This window comes from Coffea arabica, chromosome 1e (genome assembly GCF_036785885.1).
Source record: "Coffea arabica cultivar ET-39 chromosome 1e, Coffea Arabica ET-39 HiFi, whole genome shotgun sequence".
NCBI lineage: Eukaryota > Viridiplantae > Streptophyta > Magnoliopsida > Gentianales > Rubiaceae > Coffea > Coffea arabica.
The window spans coordinates 57,543,920-57,561,051 of record NC_092311.1 but is presented as its reverse complement, the minus strand read 5'-3'; the positions used below and the strand labels follow the sequence as shown (position 1 = coordinate 57,561,051).

At 37.7% G+C, this 17,132-nt stretch overlaps 2 protein-coding genes across 8 annotated transcripts; one reads left to right on the top strand and one right to left on the bottom strand.

Annotated features, from left to right (window-relative positions):
- Positions 1-427: 427 nt before the first annotated feature.
- Positions 428-6,936, top strand: LOC113716709 (general transcription and DNA repair factor IIH helicase subunit XPD). 5 transcript variants are annotated; one of them, XM_072068106.1, is made up of 13 exons: positions 428-1,193; positions 1,351-1,631; positions 1,962-2,044; positions 2,137-2,540; positions 2,893-3,086; positions 3,206-3,386; positions 3,580-3,704; positions 4,303-4,392; positions 5,012-5,090; positions 5,170-5,246; positions 5,765-5,873; positions 6,069-6,184; positions 6,508-6,936. In XM_072068106.1, exons 1-12 carry the CDS (start codon positions 660-662, stop codon positions 6,144-6,146), a joined length of 2,235 nt encoding a protein of 744 aa, XP_071924207.1. In that variant the 5' UTR covers positions 428-659; the 3' UTR covers positions 6,147-6,184; positions 6,508-6,936. The 5 variants fall into 5 exon arrangements, 2 of the variants coding, with proteins under 2 accessions (XP_071924207.1, XP_071924205.1); XR_011822119.1 differs by lacking the exon at positions 6,069-6,184 and having other exon boundaries at positions 431-1,193; positions 5,170-5,488; positions 6,508-6,616; XR_011822115.1 differs by lacking the exon at positions 6,069-6,184 and having other exon boundaries at positions 431-1,193; positions 5,170-5,488; positions 5,586-5,873; positions 6,508-6,616.
- A 3,946-nt stretch (positions 6,937-10,882) lies between these two features.
- Positions 10,883-15,916, bottom strand: LOC140015479 (transcription factor BHLH42-like). 3 transcript variants are annotated; one of them, XM_072068101.1, is made up of 8 exons: positions 15,344-15,916; positions 14,880-15,143; positions 13,768-13,864; positions 13,630-13,644; positions 13,444-13,500; positions 12,720-13,317; positions 11,246-12,163; positions 10,883-11,117 (listed from the first exon to the last, which is right to left on the bottom strand). In XM_072068101.1, exons 1-8 carry the CDS (start codon positions 15,448-15,450, stop codon positions 11,095-11,097), a joined length of 2,079 nt encoding a protein of 692 aa, XP_071924202.1. In that variant the 5' UTR covers positions 15,451-15,916; the 3' UTR covers positions 10,883-11,094. The 3 variants fall into 3 exon arrangements, with proteins under 3 accessions (XP_071924202.1, XP_071924192.1, XP_071924196.1); XM_072068091.1 differs by having other exon boundaries at positions 11,274-12,163; positions 15,344-15,914; XM_072068095.1 differs by lacking the exon at positions 13,630-13,644 and having other exon boundaries at positions 11,274-12,163; positions 15,344-15,914.
- Between the last annotated feature and the right edge of the window lie 1,216 nt (positions 15,917-17,132).

The window sequence follows — 17,132 nt, the reverse complement described above, 5'->3', positions numbered from 1 at the left end:
AGATGAAAAATAATCAACTAGACAACAAGAGAAAGAATAAACATATATAAATTATCCCTAAACTATTTAAAATTCCTCAATTAGTCCACTAAACTTTGTGGTTAAACTATTTATGCAACTAATTAAAGCATACACATTTTGTGACCAAAAAAAGTGCGATGCTTTTCTTGGTTGAGTGGCTAGAAGTGTAAGTAACTAAATATATACTTTATAATCGTTTAAATGACCATTTTGACTTGAAAAAAAAAAATTAAGTGAGCAAATAGAGAATTCTTAGTCACTATTTTTGCCAATTACCACCCTCTCCCTCCCCCACCAGCCCATCCCGAAAAAAACAAAAAAAGAAGAATCGGTCGCAACCCTACTACAGGAATTGTGAAATGGGCCTAAGGGTCTAACATAAGACTCAGGATTTAATGGATCGTTCTAGGCTCGTTCGTTAATTCTTCAGTCTTCCAGAAATCCAGACTCCTACACTCCTACTTAAGCTAATTAGACCAATACGACAGCGTTAAAACTCATATATAAACCGCAAGGCTTGAACAGGCAGAAGGAAGGGGAAACGCCATCTCCGAGACCGGCGAGTTTCTCTACGCTGTTCAGTCGTCGTCGTCGTGAGAGGCGAAAGCTTAAAAGCGTGAGAGTGACGCGATTGAAAGATGAAGTTCCAAATAGAAGACGTGACGGTTTATTTCCCCTACGACAACATCTACCCGGAGCAATATGCATACATGGTGGAACTGAAGCGTGCCCTAGATGCCAAGGGCCACTGCCTTCTAGAGATGCCGACTGGCACCGGTAAAACCATAGCCTTACTTTCCCTCATCACCAGCTACGCACTTTCCAAGCCTTCCAATCCGATCAAGTTCATCTACTGCACTCGCACAGTTCACGAAATGGAGAAAACGTTATCCGAGCTTAAGTTGCTCCACAATTATCAGTTACAACACCTAGGCCCGGCCGCCAAGATCCTTGCCCTAGGTTTATCTTCCAGAAAGAACTTGTGTATTAATCCTACTGTGGTTTCCGCTGAGAATAGAGATTCCGTCGATGCGGCTTGTCGCAAACTTACTGCCAGTTGGGTTCGCGAGCTCGCTGCTGAAAACCCTAGGATTCCGACTTGTTCCTTTTTTGAGAACTACGAGAAGTCTGCTTCTGAAGCCATTCTGCCTCCGGGGGTTTATACCCTGCAGGTTACCTTTTTCTTCTGTTTTAAAGCCATTTTCTCTCTTTTTCCTCCATTAGTTCGTGGTCTGTAAATTTTGCTATCGGTGCATACAACTGGGGACTCTTGAGCTTCTAGTGATTTCTAGGTTAAGATGGATCTCAATTGCTGTTTTGATTATGCAGGATCTTAGAGCCTACGGGAAGTTGAAAGGATGGTGCCCATACTTTTTAGCGCGGCACATGGTGCAACTTGCAAATGTGGTGGTTTATAGCTACCAATATTTGCTTGATCCTAAGGTTGCAGGCATTATATCCAAAGAGATGCAGAGAGAATCTGTCGTGGTGTTTGACGAGGCGCACAATATTGATAATGTATGTATTGAGGCTTTGAGTGTCAGTGTGAGGATGCAGACACTCGAAGGGGCTACTAGGAATATCAATAGGATGTCTCAGGAGATAGACAGGTATGTACAAGTCAGAGTCAAGTGTCCATTGCCTTTCTATTTAAGTATGTTCTTCCCCTATGTACACGAGCTGTCTTCTAGTCTGTACTTTAGAAGATCAGAGCAGTCTGACCCGTTTTGTTGGTAAGTTTTGTTTGTATTTTTAGCAACTTCTATAAGTAACAGTACCCCTAAATTCTTGCAATTGCTGCTTGTTTTGAAAAATCTGCTATTTAAATTACTTGAGGACCATATTATGCTCTTCTCTGCTCATTGGTACTTGTACATTGTGAAACTCAAATGACGAGTTTAACAATTCCCTTTCTTTGAACTTTTTGGCATGGTAGGAAGGTTTAAGGCCACTGATGCTGGTCGGCTTCGTGCTGAGTATAACCGACTTGTTGAAGGTTTGGCTCTAAGGGGAGATCTGCCAGGTAAGTTAATTTAGTGCGGGCTCTACATCTGATAGTCTTCCACTCACTCTTGATAGTGAGATCACTTGGATTGTCTTTCTCTCTTGCTGCAGCTTCAGATGCCTGGCTAGCAAACCCTGCCTTGCCTAATGATATTCTAAAGGAAGCAGTTCCTGGGAATATAAGGCGGGCAGAGCATTTCTTGTCTGTTCTCCGGAGATTAGTTCAGTATATTAGAGGACGCTTGCAGACTGAAAATGTTGAAAAGGAGGGGCCTGTTGCCTTTGTTGCTTCTGTTAACACTCAAGCTGGAATTGACCAGAAAATGTTGAGATTTTGTTATGACAGGCTTCACTCATTGATGCTAACTCTGGAGATATCCGACACAGATGAATTCTTGCACATACAAACTATTTGTGACTTTGCGACACTTGTGGGAACATATACTCGAGGATTTTCAATTATAATTGAACCTTTTGATGAGAGGATGCCACATATTCCTGACCCAGTGCTGCAGGTATGCTTATGTCATGACCATCTTCCCAAGCTCCCACCCCCCCCTGCCACCAAAATTCCCCAAAAAAAAAGTTTTAGAATACAAATAAGTTGCAAATGGTGAATACTTAATGAACAATATCACATATGAGCAGTAAAATGAGACTCCTTTTGTTTCTGTATGTCCTTTATTTGAAGAAGCAAGACTGTGATATAAAACATAGTGGGTACAGCAAGAAGACAAATTGTTGTTTCTTCAGCTTCTGTATTTACCAAGGAATCTATAATTTGGGATGTAATGGTCCTTTTTTTTGGGTGGTCATTGTCTTTTCAATAACTGCATTGGAAAATAATATTTTTCTATTAAATTTCAGCTATGCTGTCATGATGCTTCTCTTGCCATAAAGCCTGTTTTTGAACGATTTCAATCAGTTGTTATAACTTCTGGGACTCTCAGCCCAATTGATCTTTACCCACGTCTTCTAAATTTTAACCCAGTTGTTAGTCGAAGCTTCACAATGTCCTTGACTAGGGATTGCATATGCCCTATGGTCCTCACACGGGGAAGGTATGCCCTTTAACTATTGTAGTACATGTATTAGTTGCCAATTTTTGTTTTATGATTAGGTTGAAAGTCTACTGGTTCACATCATTATATCATTCTTTTTCCTGTGGCATGTCATTTAGTGATCAGCTTCCTGTAAGTACGAAGTATGATCTGAGAAGTGATCCTGGTGTTGAAAAAAACTATGGAAAGCTTTTACTGGAAATGGTATCTGTTGTTCCGGATGGAATTGTTTGTTTCTTTGTCAGCTACTCTTACATGGATGGGATAGTCAATAGTTGGCATGAAACAGGTCTTCTGAAGGTGATAATAGCCTCTGATCTTTCTCAAAATTTCCAAAGAGAACTTTATCTTTATTTCTTTTTTTTCTGTAATTTGCCTAGTTTCCTTGTTCATTCCACTTTATCCTTGCTTTTCCTATTCTTTTATATTGAAGAGTATTCTAAATCGTAATTTATTGGCGAATGGCTCCTTCTTTTTCCCTGACATGTTACAGGAAATAATGCAACATAAACTGGTTTTCATCGAGACTCAAGATGTTGTTGAAACCACATTGGCTTTGGACAACTATCGCAAAGCTTGCGATTGTGGAAGAGGAGCTGTCTTTTTCTCAGTTGCGAGGTAGAATCATTGAACTCCTATCTCCCTTTCCTTCCACCATCAGTTCAGTACTTAAGGTGCATATATCTGGTGGTTATTCAACTTTTTGCTCGTTAAGTGGTTCAATTGATGAGGAGTATTCATGATCGCTGCTCATTAGGGATGATCATATAACTCTAGTGATATCATCACATATGTCAGAACTTATGAGATTACTTCTGCCTTTGCTGTTGCTGCAGCATTAATTCATAAAAGAATTTTTTGTGTATTTGAATTGTTACTGGACTTGGTTTACTGGATTTTTGCTTGAAACTATTGCTGATATGCCCATCTTTAGAAAGTGATACCCATGTATTAATTGCTGTTATGTAAATTCATGGTTTTCAGCAAAAGGCCTCTATGGAATATGGTACGCTAAATTGGCATCTTTCCTACCTTCTCTTGTAATGGTGTTATGCAATTTCTTCCTTGTAGAAGTTTCTTGTGAGCCAAGATGTCACACAGCATCAAGGGGGCCTTTCTTTTTGTTGGCTAGTCTTTGGTGAATTTTGTCTTTTAGTCTGTTAGTAAGGGAGTGCTAAAGGGCTTGACTGTCTCCAATGGATTGACTCAATTACAGGGGCAAAGTTGCAGAAGGTATTGATTTTGATAGGCATTATGGTAGGCTTGTCATCATGTTCGGCGTTCCTTTCCAGTACACATTAAGCAGGTAACCTTTCTGCAGGGACTGAACCAGAAATTTTAATTTGAGGGGGGCAAAATGCATATGCATATAAACTTTCAAATCAACATAATATTTTTTTGAAAATTATTGGGGGGCAAATAGCTTAAAATACATAGGAATTTAAAAAAAATTTTAAAATTTTAAGGGGACAAAATATGAATATCTAGAACTTGGAGGGGTGGGGCCCCACCTCTTACATGAAGAGATGTTTTCAGCATTAGTCGGCTTGCTTTTTGTGGGCACTAATACATGTTGACATTGTCTCAAGCTTTACAGCTAAGACGTTCAAAAGATTATATTTTTTATTATGCCCTTAGCTAGTGGTGGTTGACTTTAATATTCAAATGCTACTATTGACACTGGTCTTTTTAATCATCAATAAGATTCTACAATAGCCAGGCTATTTTTTTTTGAGTTTATTGGTAGCATAATTTGTAGTCCGAATCTTTCTGTGCTGCATGTCCCACTGGATATTAAATTACAGCATTGGGATTTTCTTTTATGTACAAACGGGTTCAAACCTTCGTTGGTGTTTTTAACAGATTTTCATTTATGATCAATTTTTATTCCCTGATGTGGCTAATATTGGTATCATAAACTGCAGAATATTGCTTGCAAGATTGGAGTACTTGCGGGATACTTTCCAGATTAAGGAGGGCGATTTTCTGACTTTTGATGCTTTGGTACATTATGATTGTTCCTGTATCATTTTGAAGAAACTTGCATATGTTTGTTTTTACAATTGTTTGCATGCATCTTCAGAGACAAGCTGCTCAATGCGTTGGGCGAGTTATCCGTTCAAAGGCAGATTATGGGATGATGATATTTGCTGACAAGAGGTTTGTAGTTTTCAGTTTTATAATTAATGAACAAGAAACTGATTAAACAACAAAAGGTCTGTTGTTGGTGGTCTCGAAAGTTGCATTTGATAGGAACTGAGAAGGAAGATAGACTATTACCATCTCTACATGCTACATGTATGTTTTGGCATCAACAAGGAATCAACGGTATGGAAGTCTAAGCTTGGTACAACCTGTTAGTTGCAGCATGGAACTGTGGATTTGGGTGGTGCCTACAAAAGGTTATAGTTTCTTTATAGAATCAGCAAACTATAATTGCTATTTTCGCTGTTGAAGAAAAGGGACAGGACTGGACTTTAATGAGAGTAAACGTGACAGGTAGCCAAACTGCTTGGCCTTGTATTTTGAGCTTGCTAGGTCATACTACAAGAAGACCTCCTTCAGAAATCATACATGAACAGTTAGATTGGTTTCTGTTGATTATGGTGGCTGTTGCCTTCTGCTTACAGCTTCGCATTTCTGAAATTAATTGATCCTATCTTCTGTTTTGTATTCAGGTATAGCCGTCATGACAAGCGCTCTAAGTTACCTGGTTGGATTTTGTCACATTTACGTGATGCACATCTTAACTTGAGTACCGACATGGCTGCGCATATAGCAAGAGAGGTGTAGTTCTAATCCTATCTTTGTGCTGCTCTTTCCTACTAGTGTCTCCACAACTGCTTGCCAGGTCTAAAGCTTGAATAGAGAGTGGGATGGACGGGGATAATAGATTTTTTTGAAAATATCTTTTTCTGTTCTTTAGGGTTGTCGAATGTCATTCGTACTGTGTCTTTAATACAGCAAGTTCATGGATAATAGGGAATTAAGGAAGAAGGATCTCAGATGATTATCAAAGTCGCCGTGCTTGATTTGAGTATAGCATGTGACTCTACATGAGTTGGTGTATTGGATTTTCGTCAGGTTGATGACAACTGGTATTAGTTATGGGCTTTTATTGGCATGAGCCACACATAGGGTAGCTTTAAGTGTGGTGCTTCTATTTCATCCAGAATTGAAGTATTATTTATTCTTTTGAATGATGCTGCCAGGGATGATGACTCCAAAGTAGGGCAGTTTGATATCCTTGTATGTATAAAGTGGTACTACAAATGATAGTAGAAAATCATCTGACGTGAACTAACCGCTTTAGGTTTAGTAGTCCTTATTAAAAGCGCTACATTTTCTGTGCCTTTTTTTTGGGTAGGGGGTGTGGTCAGAGTGGACTACTTTTAACGCGTATCCTTTCTTCTGGATGCAGTTCTTAAGGAAAATGGCTCAGCCATATGATAAAACTGGTGTCATGGGCAAGAAAACCCTTTTGTCAGAGGCAGACTTGGAGAAGATGGGGAATTCCAACCTTGGGGAAATGTTCTGAAGATTTTGGGTTAAGCTGCAGTCTTGTTGGATGCCTGTGAATTCACCAATTTTGTCGTAAATTTTGACCCTTTTTTTTGGGCTGTTGTTGCTACAGATTGTACACTGGTTGAACCAGAAACTGATCTAGAAGGAAAAATCTGGAAATATGACAGGAGGTGGAGGGGGGGGGTGCGAATTAGAGAATTTTGCTTTTTTTTGAGTGTTTTTCCTTTTGGATTTGTCTATTTACAGAAGAATTTTGGGATTTTGTTGGAGATAGGGTGTTTGCATAGCAAATTATTTCAAATAATATTTTCGTTTACATCATAAATATATTTTTAATTTATATTTTTATATTTTAATTATTTTTTAAAATTTCATATGCATCAAATTACAAAAAAAAAAATTATAATAATTATTTCAAATAATACTCTATTCAAACAAATTGGATTTGCACGGATACCTTGGTAATTGCTGGGATTATTGGATGAGAAGGTGAAGGAAACTCCGAGATCATTTCATTTGCTTTGAATGATGTAAAGATTCCCTTTTTGTCGCTTGAGATCAGTTGGAAACGATGTCAGCAGAAGCTCAAATTGGACATCACAGCAGTATTATTCAACGTCCTACACGGTACCAGAACGTGTAGGCGTCCCTGGGGAGTTATATGTTATCCTGTCTTGCAACTGGGGAAAGGACATTGGGCATTAATGTTGCAGCCACAAAATGCTCCAGCCTTAGAAAGAAAAAAAAAATAAAAGTTCGGAAAGGTTTAGATATAATCTAGGCATCACTAGGGTGCTAGCAAGTCAAGCTCGCGAGCAGCTTGATCAAAAGCTTGACTCGAGCTCGGTAAAATCGAGCTCGACGAACTTGAGCTACTCATTAAATTTAACGAGTCGAGTTCGAGCTCAAGAAATAAGTACTCGAGTGCTCGTCGAGCTTAATCGAGCATTCATATTTTATTTATATTATATATTTATATTATATTTTTAAAAAAAATTATAGATTTATTTCAAAACTCGAGCTCGAGCTCGAATTTAGTTTTATTTCATCGAGTCGAGCCCGAGTCCAAATTTTTTTATTCGATCGAGCTCGAGCTCGAGTATGGTGCTACTCGAGTTCGATTCGACTCGATAGCACCTCCCGCATCAGCAAACACATTTCATTCACCTTGCACTTGCAGGGTTTCTTGGTTGATAGCGATGAAGGCGGGTTATTTTTTAGGTGCGTCTAGACCTTGCTAGAAAATCTGAACTCCCAGCAGAGGGGAAAGCGCCGTCAATATTGCTCGCATTTTAGGTCCCCAGTGTATAATAAAATAAAGCGACCTCTTTTTGGCTCCTTGATTACATTTCCAGCCATATTGTAAACGACGTGGATACGTCAAGCATTCGAAATTTTAAGAGCAAAATTGACAACTCACAATTTTTTGTCGAAATTCCCACAAGCAACTCAAGTGCAAATATCAATCATCGGGTTAAATAAAAAAGTAAATTTCAAAATATGGAGGTTCCGATGAGTGGAGCTGAGAAGCAATTAAGACCAAGTATTATGACGAACCAATCATCTTGCCCCGGAATTCAATAGATTTGATTTGTTATGATTCCTTACGGGGGCAGGCAATCGTCTTTATTTCACTGTTTCCTTTGAAGTGACTTTATCTTCCTTCGTAAATCCATTTCTTTCCTTGCAAGACTCCAGCGGAAAATACCTCCAGGGGAACTCCAGATAAAGCTCATCGTTGGGATCTCCTGTGTGAATGTATCACAAAACTAACAAGAATTTTTGACCTCCATCTCTTCAAAAAAGAATAAAAAAAAAAAAAGAAAATTTGCTCCATAAGAGAGCGCCCATAGAAACTTTTTTTTTTTTCCTTGTTTTTTGGGTTCCATGACACCATCACCATTACTGGCTTGGCGAATTAAATTTTTTACAAGTAATATCTATCAATTGCTCTTCTACAGTGCAGATTAGGACACACCAAATTCCAATTGATGTGGTTTATTTGGGTTCTTCAAAGGGAATATTGTTAAAAATATCCGTTACATTTTGATGAATATTTTCGTCATCCACTTTTAAAATGTTAAATTTACAAATTTAAATTAATAAAATGTGGTTCCAATCTAAATTTCCAATCACTTTTTAGTATGAATCTGAAATTACCACTTGACCCACATGCAGTAATTTTTAGTATACAAAAATGTCAGATCTTACTTTTTAGTGGCAAAATGAAGATATATTAGATTAGAACCCACTTTTTTTAGGAAAAATAAATATGATTATGATCAAATCCTACTTTTTAACGGCAAAAATGCATCTAGATCAAGTTATTTGCTTAACTACAAATGGGATCCAACTTTTTTGCCCCAAAAAAAATGACTATATATGGGTCATGTGATGGATTTAAGGTAAAATATGGTTTAAAATTTGGGTTGGAACCAAATTTGGTCGACTTAATTTTATAAGGAATCTATATTCACTATTTTAAAGTGAAGAGCGAAAAAATTATTTGACAAAATTTGATAAACGTTTTGAACGATTTTCATTTTTTCAAAATGGTTTTGGATAAAATTCATGTGGTTCCAATTTTACCCTGAAAATTTCAAATATGCCATGTATCTATGGCTTTCTCTTACCAAAGCATGGTTTGAAATATGATCAAGGAATAAAAAAGTTCGTTTTTAATTTGTAAGGGACTAAAATATTTTATTTTGTATGTGGGAGACTAAAATTTAATAACACTAAAATGTAAAAAACTATTGGTGTCATCTCGCTCCGGCAAAGTATTGGTTGATGACAACTAAAGGAGGGGTGCATTTGGGAAGGTGTCTAGGTTTCTAAATCCCGGGTGAAAAACTGCAAATTTTGTGGTATAAAGAACCCCTAGTGCAAATAAATCAAACGTACCATAGGTGTTTAATGGGTACTTGTTAACCAACTAAAATTGCATCTAACGTACCATGAGAACACGCAATCACTATTACTATATACTTCCTACATTTAGACACTTCAAAATTAGCTACATTTTTTCAAGGGTTATTATTACTTTACCCTCGTAAACTATATCACTACTATCAGTTTACCCCCTAACATTATCTTTTAGTCATTTCACCCTCATAAGTAATTCAACTCAACATGTTAAGAAATTTTGGACAAAAACACCCTATTATTTTATAGCATTACTACATTATTATTATCATTTTATTCGTTTGGATTATAGTGATACAATCACTTTAGTTCCTAATATTATTTACTAGGCATTTTACCTCATCATTAATCTAACTAGTATGGTCAAAAAATTTTAAATATATTTACCCTTTTTTGTATATAATTAAAAATAAAAAATTTGGAATGGTTATTCTTTCTTTTTTTCACTTTAAGCGATCGAAAAATATAAAAATAAAAGGATTTTCTCAAATTTCTTTTTTTTTCACACTTATTAATACTAGGGAAAAAAAAGATATAGGAAAGAAGAAGACAAAAAATTAGATTTTGCAAAAAAAAAAAAAATAAAGAAAAGTCTAACATTGTCGTATTACTTTAAGGTTGTCAAGATTAGAATTGGAATTTAGTGGTAAACAACAAAGTGGAATAATTTTAAAATAATAAATGTATTTAATTCTTTCTTATTTGTAATTTTTTAAAAAAGAATTGAACTCTCTCTCTCTCTCCCTCCCCCACCCCTTCTCCATTTTTCAATTTTTTCGATATTAATAAGATTGCCAAGAAAAAAGAAATTAATATTTTGACTTTTTTTTTCTTGATACTAAAATGGAGAAGAGTCACTCTAAATTTTTTATTATTTTTATTATGTAAAAAGGAGGGTATTTCTTCTAAAGTTTTTTAACTTGCTAAGTTGGTATGGTAGGATAACTTATCTAAAAAATAATTCTAGGGGGTAAATTGATAATGAGACTATATTTTATGGGATAAAGTTATAATAATTTTAAGAGCTAAACATGTCTTTTTACTTTAATTAACAAATTTCATTAAGTATGACCGTTAGTTTTGGGGGTACAGTGATTAAAAGATAACGTTAAGGGGGGAATTGATAGTACACCAAACGTTAAGGGAGTAAAGTGATAATAACCCTTTTTTCCAAAAAAAAAAAAAAAAAAAAAAAACTTATACCTAAGGCCTCTGTGCCCATTAGGCAACCATTAACGAAACCAATAAAAACGTAGGAAAGTTCTGCTCACTATGAATTTGAAAGTTAAAGATTATGCTTAACTAGTATTTCAATTAAACAAGTAAGAAAGATTAATTTCAAAAAATTGTAGAGGGAAATTGTTAAGTAGTTACTCGTAGATTGTCATTAGTTATCTGTTTAGGCTAGGAACACCTTGTCATCTACTCGATTATCACAGTTTGATATCAACCTGACTAGATGAAAAAAAAAATTTCTTGGTTGCCTATCGATGTTTAACGCAAATACTGAGGGATTATTTGGTTAATTGCCCTTTTGACCTCCATAATGGTTGCCCTTCTACCATTCGCGTATTCTTTCACCTGATAAAAAAAAAAAAGCAAAAAATTTTTGGAATGAGATGGTCATTGTAATTGAATTAAAAAATCTTATCCAATGAAATTTTGCTAAAAATTAGCATTATAGAAGGGAAGCCCCAAGGTAAGCGTACCTCGGGTAGCATTATAGAAGTGATATACCTTAGCCCTTAACTCAGCAACGAAGAAGCCATTGCAAAGAGAGGATTGGACGGCTGTGATCTCTACTCTAAGCTCCCTAAGCATCTGCATGACATCCAACAACAGCCCCTCCCGGTGAGGGCACTGCAGCTCCACCAATGCGTCACTTTCAATTATCGACACCTCCACCTGTAACACTCCCTCGGCCGGAGACACCACCGCTGCTTTGGGCTTTCCTCCGCCTGTAGGACTATCCTCCACTATCCTCATTTTCCTCCTATCCAATCCTTGTCCGACCTGTACTCGTGCTGCGGTGTTGTTGCTACTGCTTCTTTGCTCCTTGGCATTCTTCTTGGGGTGTCCATCGGGCTCCATCTGCCGGAAACGTGCCTCGAGTTCTTGAATCTTCTTCCTTAACTGCTTCACATACTCGATGGTGTCCCCGAGAATGGATGCCTTATCCATTTTGGTGACGAAGGGCACGAGGGACCTCAATATGATGAAACGCTCATTCAGTTTCTCCCTCCGGCGTCTTTCTGCTAGCACGTGGTTTGCGCTGAGCTCTTCTTGTGGGGTGCCTTTGCGCAAGCGGGAGGCTGAATCTGATATTGCCGCTGCGTCTCGAGACTTTGGGGAGGTCTCGTCTCCGGATTTGGAGGCATGGAGGAATGGAACCGTGAAGAGTATGTATTTGAGTGTCCATTGGGAGGAGGATCCTCGGAGGTTGCCGTGGGCGAGGCTGTCACAGGTGGTGGCTGGCCACTTGGAGAATGCGGAGTGGATGGATTGGGTGACGTTGCCGGTCATGCTGGAGGAGGAACACCGGCTTGATTGGTGGTGAAGAATGGTGGACACTGTTTGAGAGAAATGGCTATCCTCTTGAGCGAACTCATTCTCTGACAGTGGGACTCCTGTGGAAAATTTAGAATAAAATTGAATTTTTAGCAAAGACTCAACTATTGCTAAGTTAGAAAGTAGTAGTAATTCAATGGGGTTTCAGCACGTTAAAGAACTCATATCTGCATGGCTTTTCTACGTACGTGCATGCATGGATGCGGTTTTCTAAAATCTGTCTGACCATCGTGATCTCAGTCCAGCGGTTACGATAACAATTTTTCCATGTACAATACTTTCAATAAACTCCAAATTAAATCAGGTGGATGTGCCGTTTCACTAGAGTTGTGGAATGGTAATAAGATAATTTGAGTTCAAAAGTCACGATTTAAAAGTCCACCTAAATCTTCGTTAAACTAACCAATTCAATCCAGCAAACATAGTTCACAGTTCAAGGGAGGGCTCTTAAAGTTTTCTTCACTTATCGAATTCAAGGTTCGAGTTCTGAACGTGATAGTTAAAGATAGGAAGCGTGCACGAAGAGAGGTGGGACGGTAAAAAAAATAGTTAGTATGCTGGGAAGGTCTAGTTTGTGACATGAGACCATAATAAAGGGAAAAAAAATAAAAATACCTGATGTTGTTGGGGCTGGTTCTAGACTATGATTGATGCCGGGATCCTGTATACGTGGCCATCTAGGTGTGGACTGTGATGAACACAGATCAGGCCGGTTTTGCTGGACTTCCTGATTCTTGTTTGGCCCATGGGGAAGCAGATGATAGTCAGAGTCCCAATTGTTGGAGCCATCTTCTGGTGATCCCAGCCTGATATCCTCGGACATATCAAGTTGCACTAGCTGGCTGGGCTCAGTAGTTTTGATTTGAGGCATGCTATTAGGGTTCTGAACCCCGGAACTAGGGGCACTACTCTGAGGAACTGTCTCACCGTCAGAATCTGAGTCAGCAACAGCGTCAGCGTCCGCGTCTACTTCGTCGTCTTCTTCTTCTTCTTCTTCCTCTTCTTCTATTTGATCACTATTATCTTGGGACGTGTGAATTGTGGTGTAAGGAGCAGGCACTGGCACTGTGGAAGAATGGAAACGTGGCCCTGAAGCAGTAGCTGGACTGGAAGTGGAGTGCTCGGATAACGCAGGCTTTGGAGTCTGATGAGGCTGTTGATGCTCTGCGCAAATGCTCTTGATATGTTGGACGAATCCCAGATCTTCTTGAACCTAAGATCAAGATAAGGGGGAAAAAAAGAAATCATTCCTTGACGGTCCATTACTGCACCATTTGTACGTGGTAGTTCTGGAGTGTTATAAGCCTAGCAAAGATGATACAAATGAAATGGGTTTTACCCTTTCAACAGTTCCGAGTTCAACTACGCCATCCAGCAAAGGGATGCACACCACGGTCTGTAACTTGCAGGGAAAAGAGTTCGTATCATTAACAACCTACTCTTGCCATACCAAGTTGATCATAGTAATGCTTTTGTACTGTCCGCAGAGAGAAATATATTTGAAACTAATGGCAGTGAGTTTTACCTGTATGCGAGCACTCTGACGGATTAGAGAAATAATTCACAGGAAGAGAACAAATGAGGAAAAAGAGTTAGTCAACTTCAGCGTATTTTTTTGGAGCATGTACATGATAATTTGAAAGAACGAGGATGAGGCACGTACCTTGGCAAGAATGGCTCTTGTAAAGAGTTTGCTGTCAACCTCATTTGCGCCTGTAAGCCACACATGTTGCCTCTTAGCATATGCCCTTCCTGGCAATCTATTGTGTGACACGTTTGAAGTACGGATTAACTCCTTAGGCAATCACCACTTAGATCAAATATATAATCTACTTCAGCGAATTGATTTGTTCTTTCGTTTCAATTCGTTGTGATAAAATCGTCAACCTATCTACAAAAAACTATACTCGTTCAATTCAATAAAAGAAGGGCTTCACTTGTAACTAACTTACTTCCCTAATTGCATTTGCTTCGTGTATTATATATGGAAGTGAAATATATATATATATATATATATATATATTTCTCATGTCTTCGGGAACTCTACGTGGACCGATGGTTTTACTGTGTCATATAGTCCATAGAGCAGTATTTATTGAGTCGAAATCGGAAGCTTCTCGACGCCACAACGTTGGTGCATTTTGCATTCAGATACAGTAAATTTACACCCATTAATTTGAGATGTAAATGAAACTCAAAATCTTGTAACAATGCTATGTCCTTTGGAAGTTTTAGCCGGTTAGCTGTAGGGTTACAAAGGAATTTCTACTTGGCTTTATAATTAAGCATGAAGTTCTTGAAAAATTAAACATCGATCTTTGTTGTACCGCCGACAACTTCATACAAATTTTGCAAGATATTTGTCACCACGTTGGTAATTAAGATCAGCCAAATTTCTCCCCCTAACGCTTACATTACATTTCTGTATACGTTTCTTTGTCAAATTACATTACATTACATTACATTACATTACATTACCACCACGGTTATGGTTGTTATACTTATCTGTCGTTTATTAAATCAAGTGTCGAAAGAAGGAAATCATCAAAATCCTAACTTTCTCTTTTATCTTTCCGCAATAAGACCTATTTTTTTCTGCTTATAAAATACAAGTAACATCTAACATGAAAACTCGGCAAGTTCCTACTGCTGTCTTACTACGTATCATGAATATGTGAGGATGTTAATGAATGAACGAAAGCTCAAGTTAAATCAAAAATCATAATTAAGTAGAAGAGTAGAAGCTAAGCTATTCTTTCACGAAAACACACTTACCCTACTCCAGGAGCGAAAGAGAAGGACACACACATCAAGTAAAACCATTCAGACTCCGTTAAGTCCTCCGGAGACAAGGATGCAGAAGGTCTTCGCGCTTGCTGCTGCTGCTGGTTTGTGTCTCCGGAAGAGAGGGCATCGTATAGTTCTCTGAGCTGCTGGCTTCTCTGAAGGGATGCCTCCTCCGCGCTTACTTCCATTGGCTGCACTGTCTTCCTAGTCTTTATAGCTCCATTATAGTACCCATCACCCCACACTAGAATCCTACATGTTTTGTGTTCGGAGGAAAAAAACAAAAAGAAGTCATTCAAGTTTTTTCTTATTTTCATCAGTTTGTCGCGTGCAGAATTACTTGTAAATAGAGAAGAAGAAGAAGAAGAAAATTTACTAATTAAACAATGACGACCCTGGGATTTGATTATTCTCATGAGTCGGGTTGTAGCTAGGTTGTAGATATTATTTACCTTTGTTGGGGACAGAGTTGCCAGAAAAGACTATATGTCCATTCAACCGTTTGCACCGCCCTCTGCAGCATGTGTTGGAGCTCACGACTACTTGGTGGTGCAGCCATCTACGGCTGTGGCCAGGAGATTGATCTTTATTGTTGTGCTAGAAAATGTTGTTGATCATTTCTGAAACTCAAATAAAAAGCTCAGAAAACGGAAAAGAGGAAATTGTTCTGGTGCTGTGAATACAACGGAGGGATGGCAAACGGAGATAAAGATGGATGTTAACTGAAAATTTTAAAAAAAAAAAAAAAAAACTTGAAGAAAACTCAAGTATAAGTGAGGCAGATGGAGTTGATGAATAAAAGGGGTAGATATTTTTGCCCTTTGCATCGAGAGCTGAGGGTAGATAGATCAATGATGGGTGGAATTAGGCTGGGACTGGCAGGAGAGAAAATAGAGGTAGATGCATGTTGAAATTGAGGAGAAGACTTGTGAGGCCCTAGAAAGATATTAATTGGCCATTCGGGTTCGAATAAGAGGACGAAATGCCTGCCTCACACCTGAGAATGGTCGTTAGGTTTGGAAGCCGAACATATTAAGGTTTTATAGAAGGCAGAGGAATGCGGTGTAATTTGGAAGCACAGGCAGAAACACAGAAAGATTCTGGGAGTTTTGACTGGTTGGTGCTTACCTGACAGTTTGAGAGACTTTTTATACTTCTAGTTGGATATGTGTGCCGCATTTCTGAAGAGAGGATGCACACTCACTCTTTCTTGGAACCTACATCGATCGTCGACGGTAATCGTTGACTCAAACGTGAGCATCAATCGAAATTACAAAGTGCAAAGATCTTCTTTTTATAACTAATAAAATGTATCACACGTTGTAGGTTAACTGATTATTTAACACTTGTCATATATATATATATATATATATATATATATATATATACATAGCAAATTATCGAGATAGTCACTAAATTCTTTGAATGATAAAGAAGTTTTGGTTACTCAACTTTTAAGAGTGTGTATTTATTCACTAAACTATTACAAGTATAAATTTTTTGCTATTCCGTATGTTTTTACTGTTAAGTCTAACAAATCTAAGAGTCGCACGAGTCACGAGACATAACCAAATTTGACAAACTTAATTGAAAAAATAAATGAAATGACCTAAAATTTATATTTTTAATAATTTAGTGGGTAAATATATTCTTTTAAAAATTGAGTGGCCAAAACTCTAATATTCACTATTCAAAAAATTTGATGACTACCAGGATAATTTGCTATATATATATATATATATATATATATACACACTCACATACACATACATACACGCATACACATATACTCTAGCAAACTTGACTTTATGGAGTAAATACTAGAACACAATGGCATCAAAATCCAAACTTATCATCTAATCATACTCTGTCTTGATTTGAGATTAAACGAGAGAAGTAGCATGTGTGTGTGTGTGTGTGTTTGTGTAAGAGTAATCACAAAAACTTAATTATCTAATGCCTGATAAGGTCGGTCATCTCTTATTTGAAGACTATAAAGATCAACAATTCAGGCAATTTCGAGTTAGGTGCGTTTCCTCTCAAAATCTGAACTCTCAAAGTCTAAAGCACGTGGGTTGTTTCGGTGCAGAAGCGGCCACCAGATTAGGCAGTCATGACTGGGCGTTGGCTTCCCCCATTTAGATCCAACGGATGTTCTGTCCCACATCTTGTGTCACTCCCTATTTCATTTTTTATTATATTGATATTTTTCCTATATAAACATCACATTTTAGTTCTTTT

Excerpts from the sequence above, each read along its gene's own strand:
- LOC140015479 (XM_072068091.1), bottom strand. The coding sequence starts at position 15,450 with ATGGCTGCACCACCAAGTAGTCGTGAGCTCCAACACATGCTGCAGAGG. Across the intron at positions 13,318-13,443 it reads AACTCGGAACTGTTGAAAGG|GTTCAAGAAGATCTGGGATT; the intron begins GTAAAACCCATT and ends TCTTGATCTTAG. Across the intron at positions 11,118-11,273 it reads TTGCTGAGTTAAGGGCTAAG|GTGAAAGAATACGCGAATGG; the intron begins GTATATCACTTC and ends TTTTTTTATCAG.
- LOC113716709 (XM_072068104.1), top strand. The coding sequence starts at position 660 with ATGAAGTTCCAAATAGAAGACGTGACGGTTTATTTCCCCTACGACAAC. Across the intron at positions 1,632-1,961 it reads ATGTCTCAGGAGATAGACAG|GTTTAAGGCCACTGATGCTG; the intron begins GTATGTACAAGT and ends CATGGTAGGAAG. Across the intron at positions 4,393-5,011 it reads TTCCAGTACACATTAAGCAG|AATATTGCTTGCAAGATTGG; the intron begins GTAACCTTTCTG and ends CATAAACTGCAG.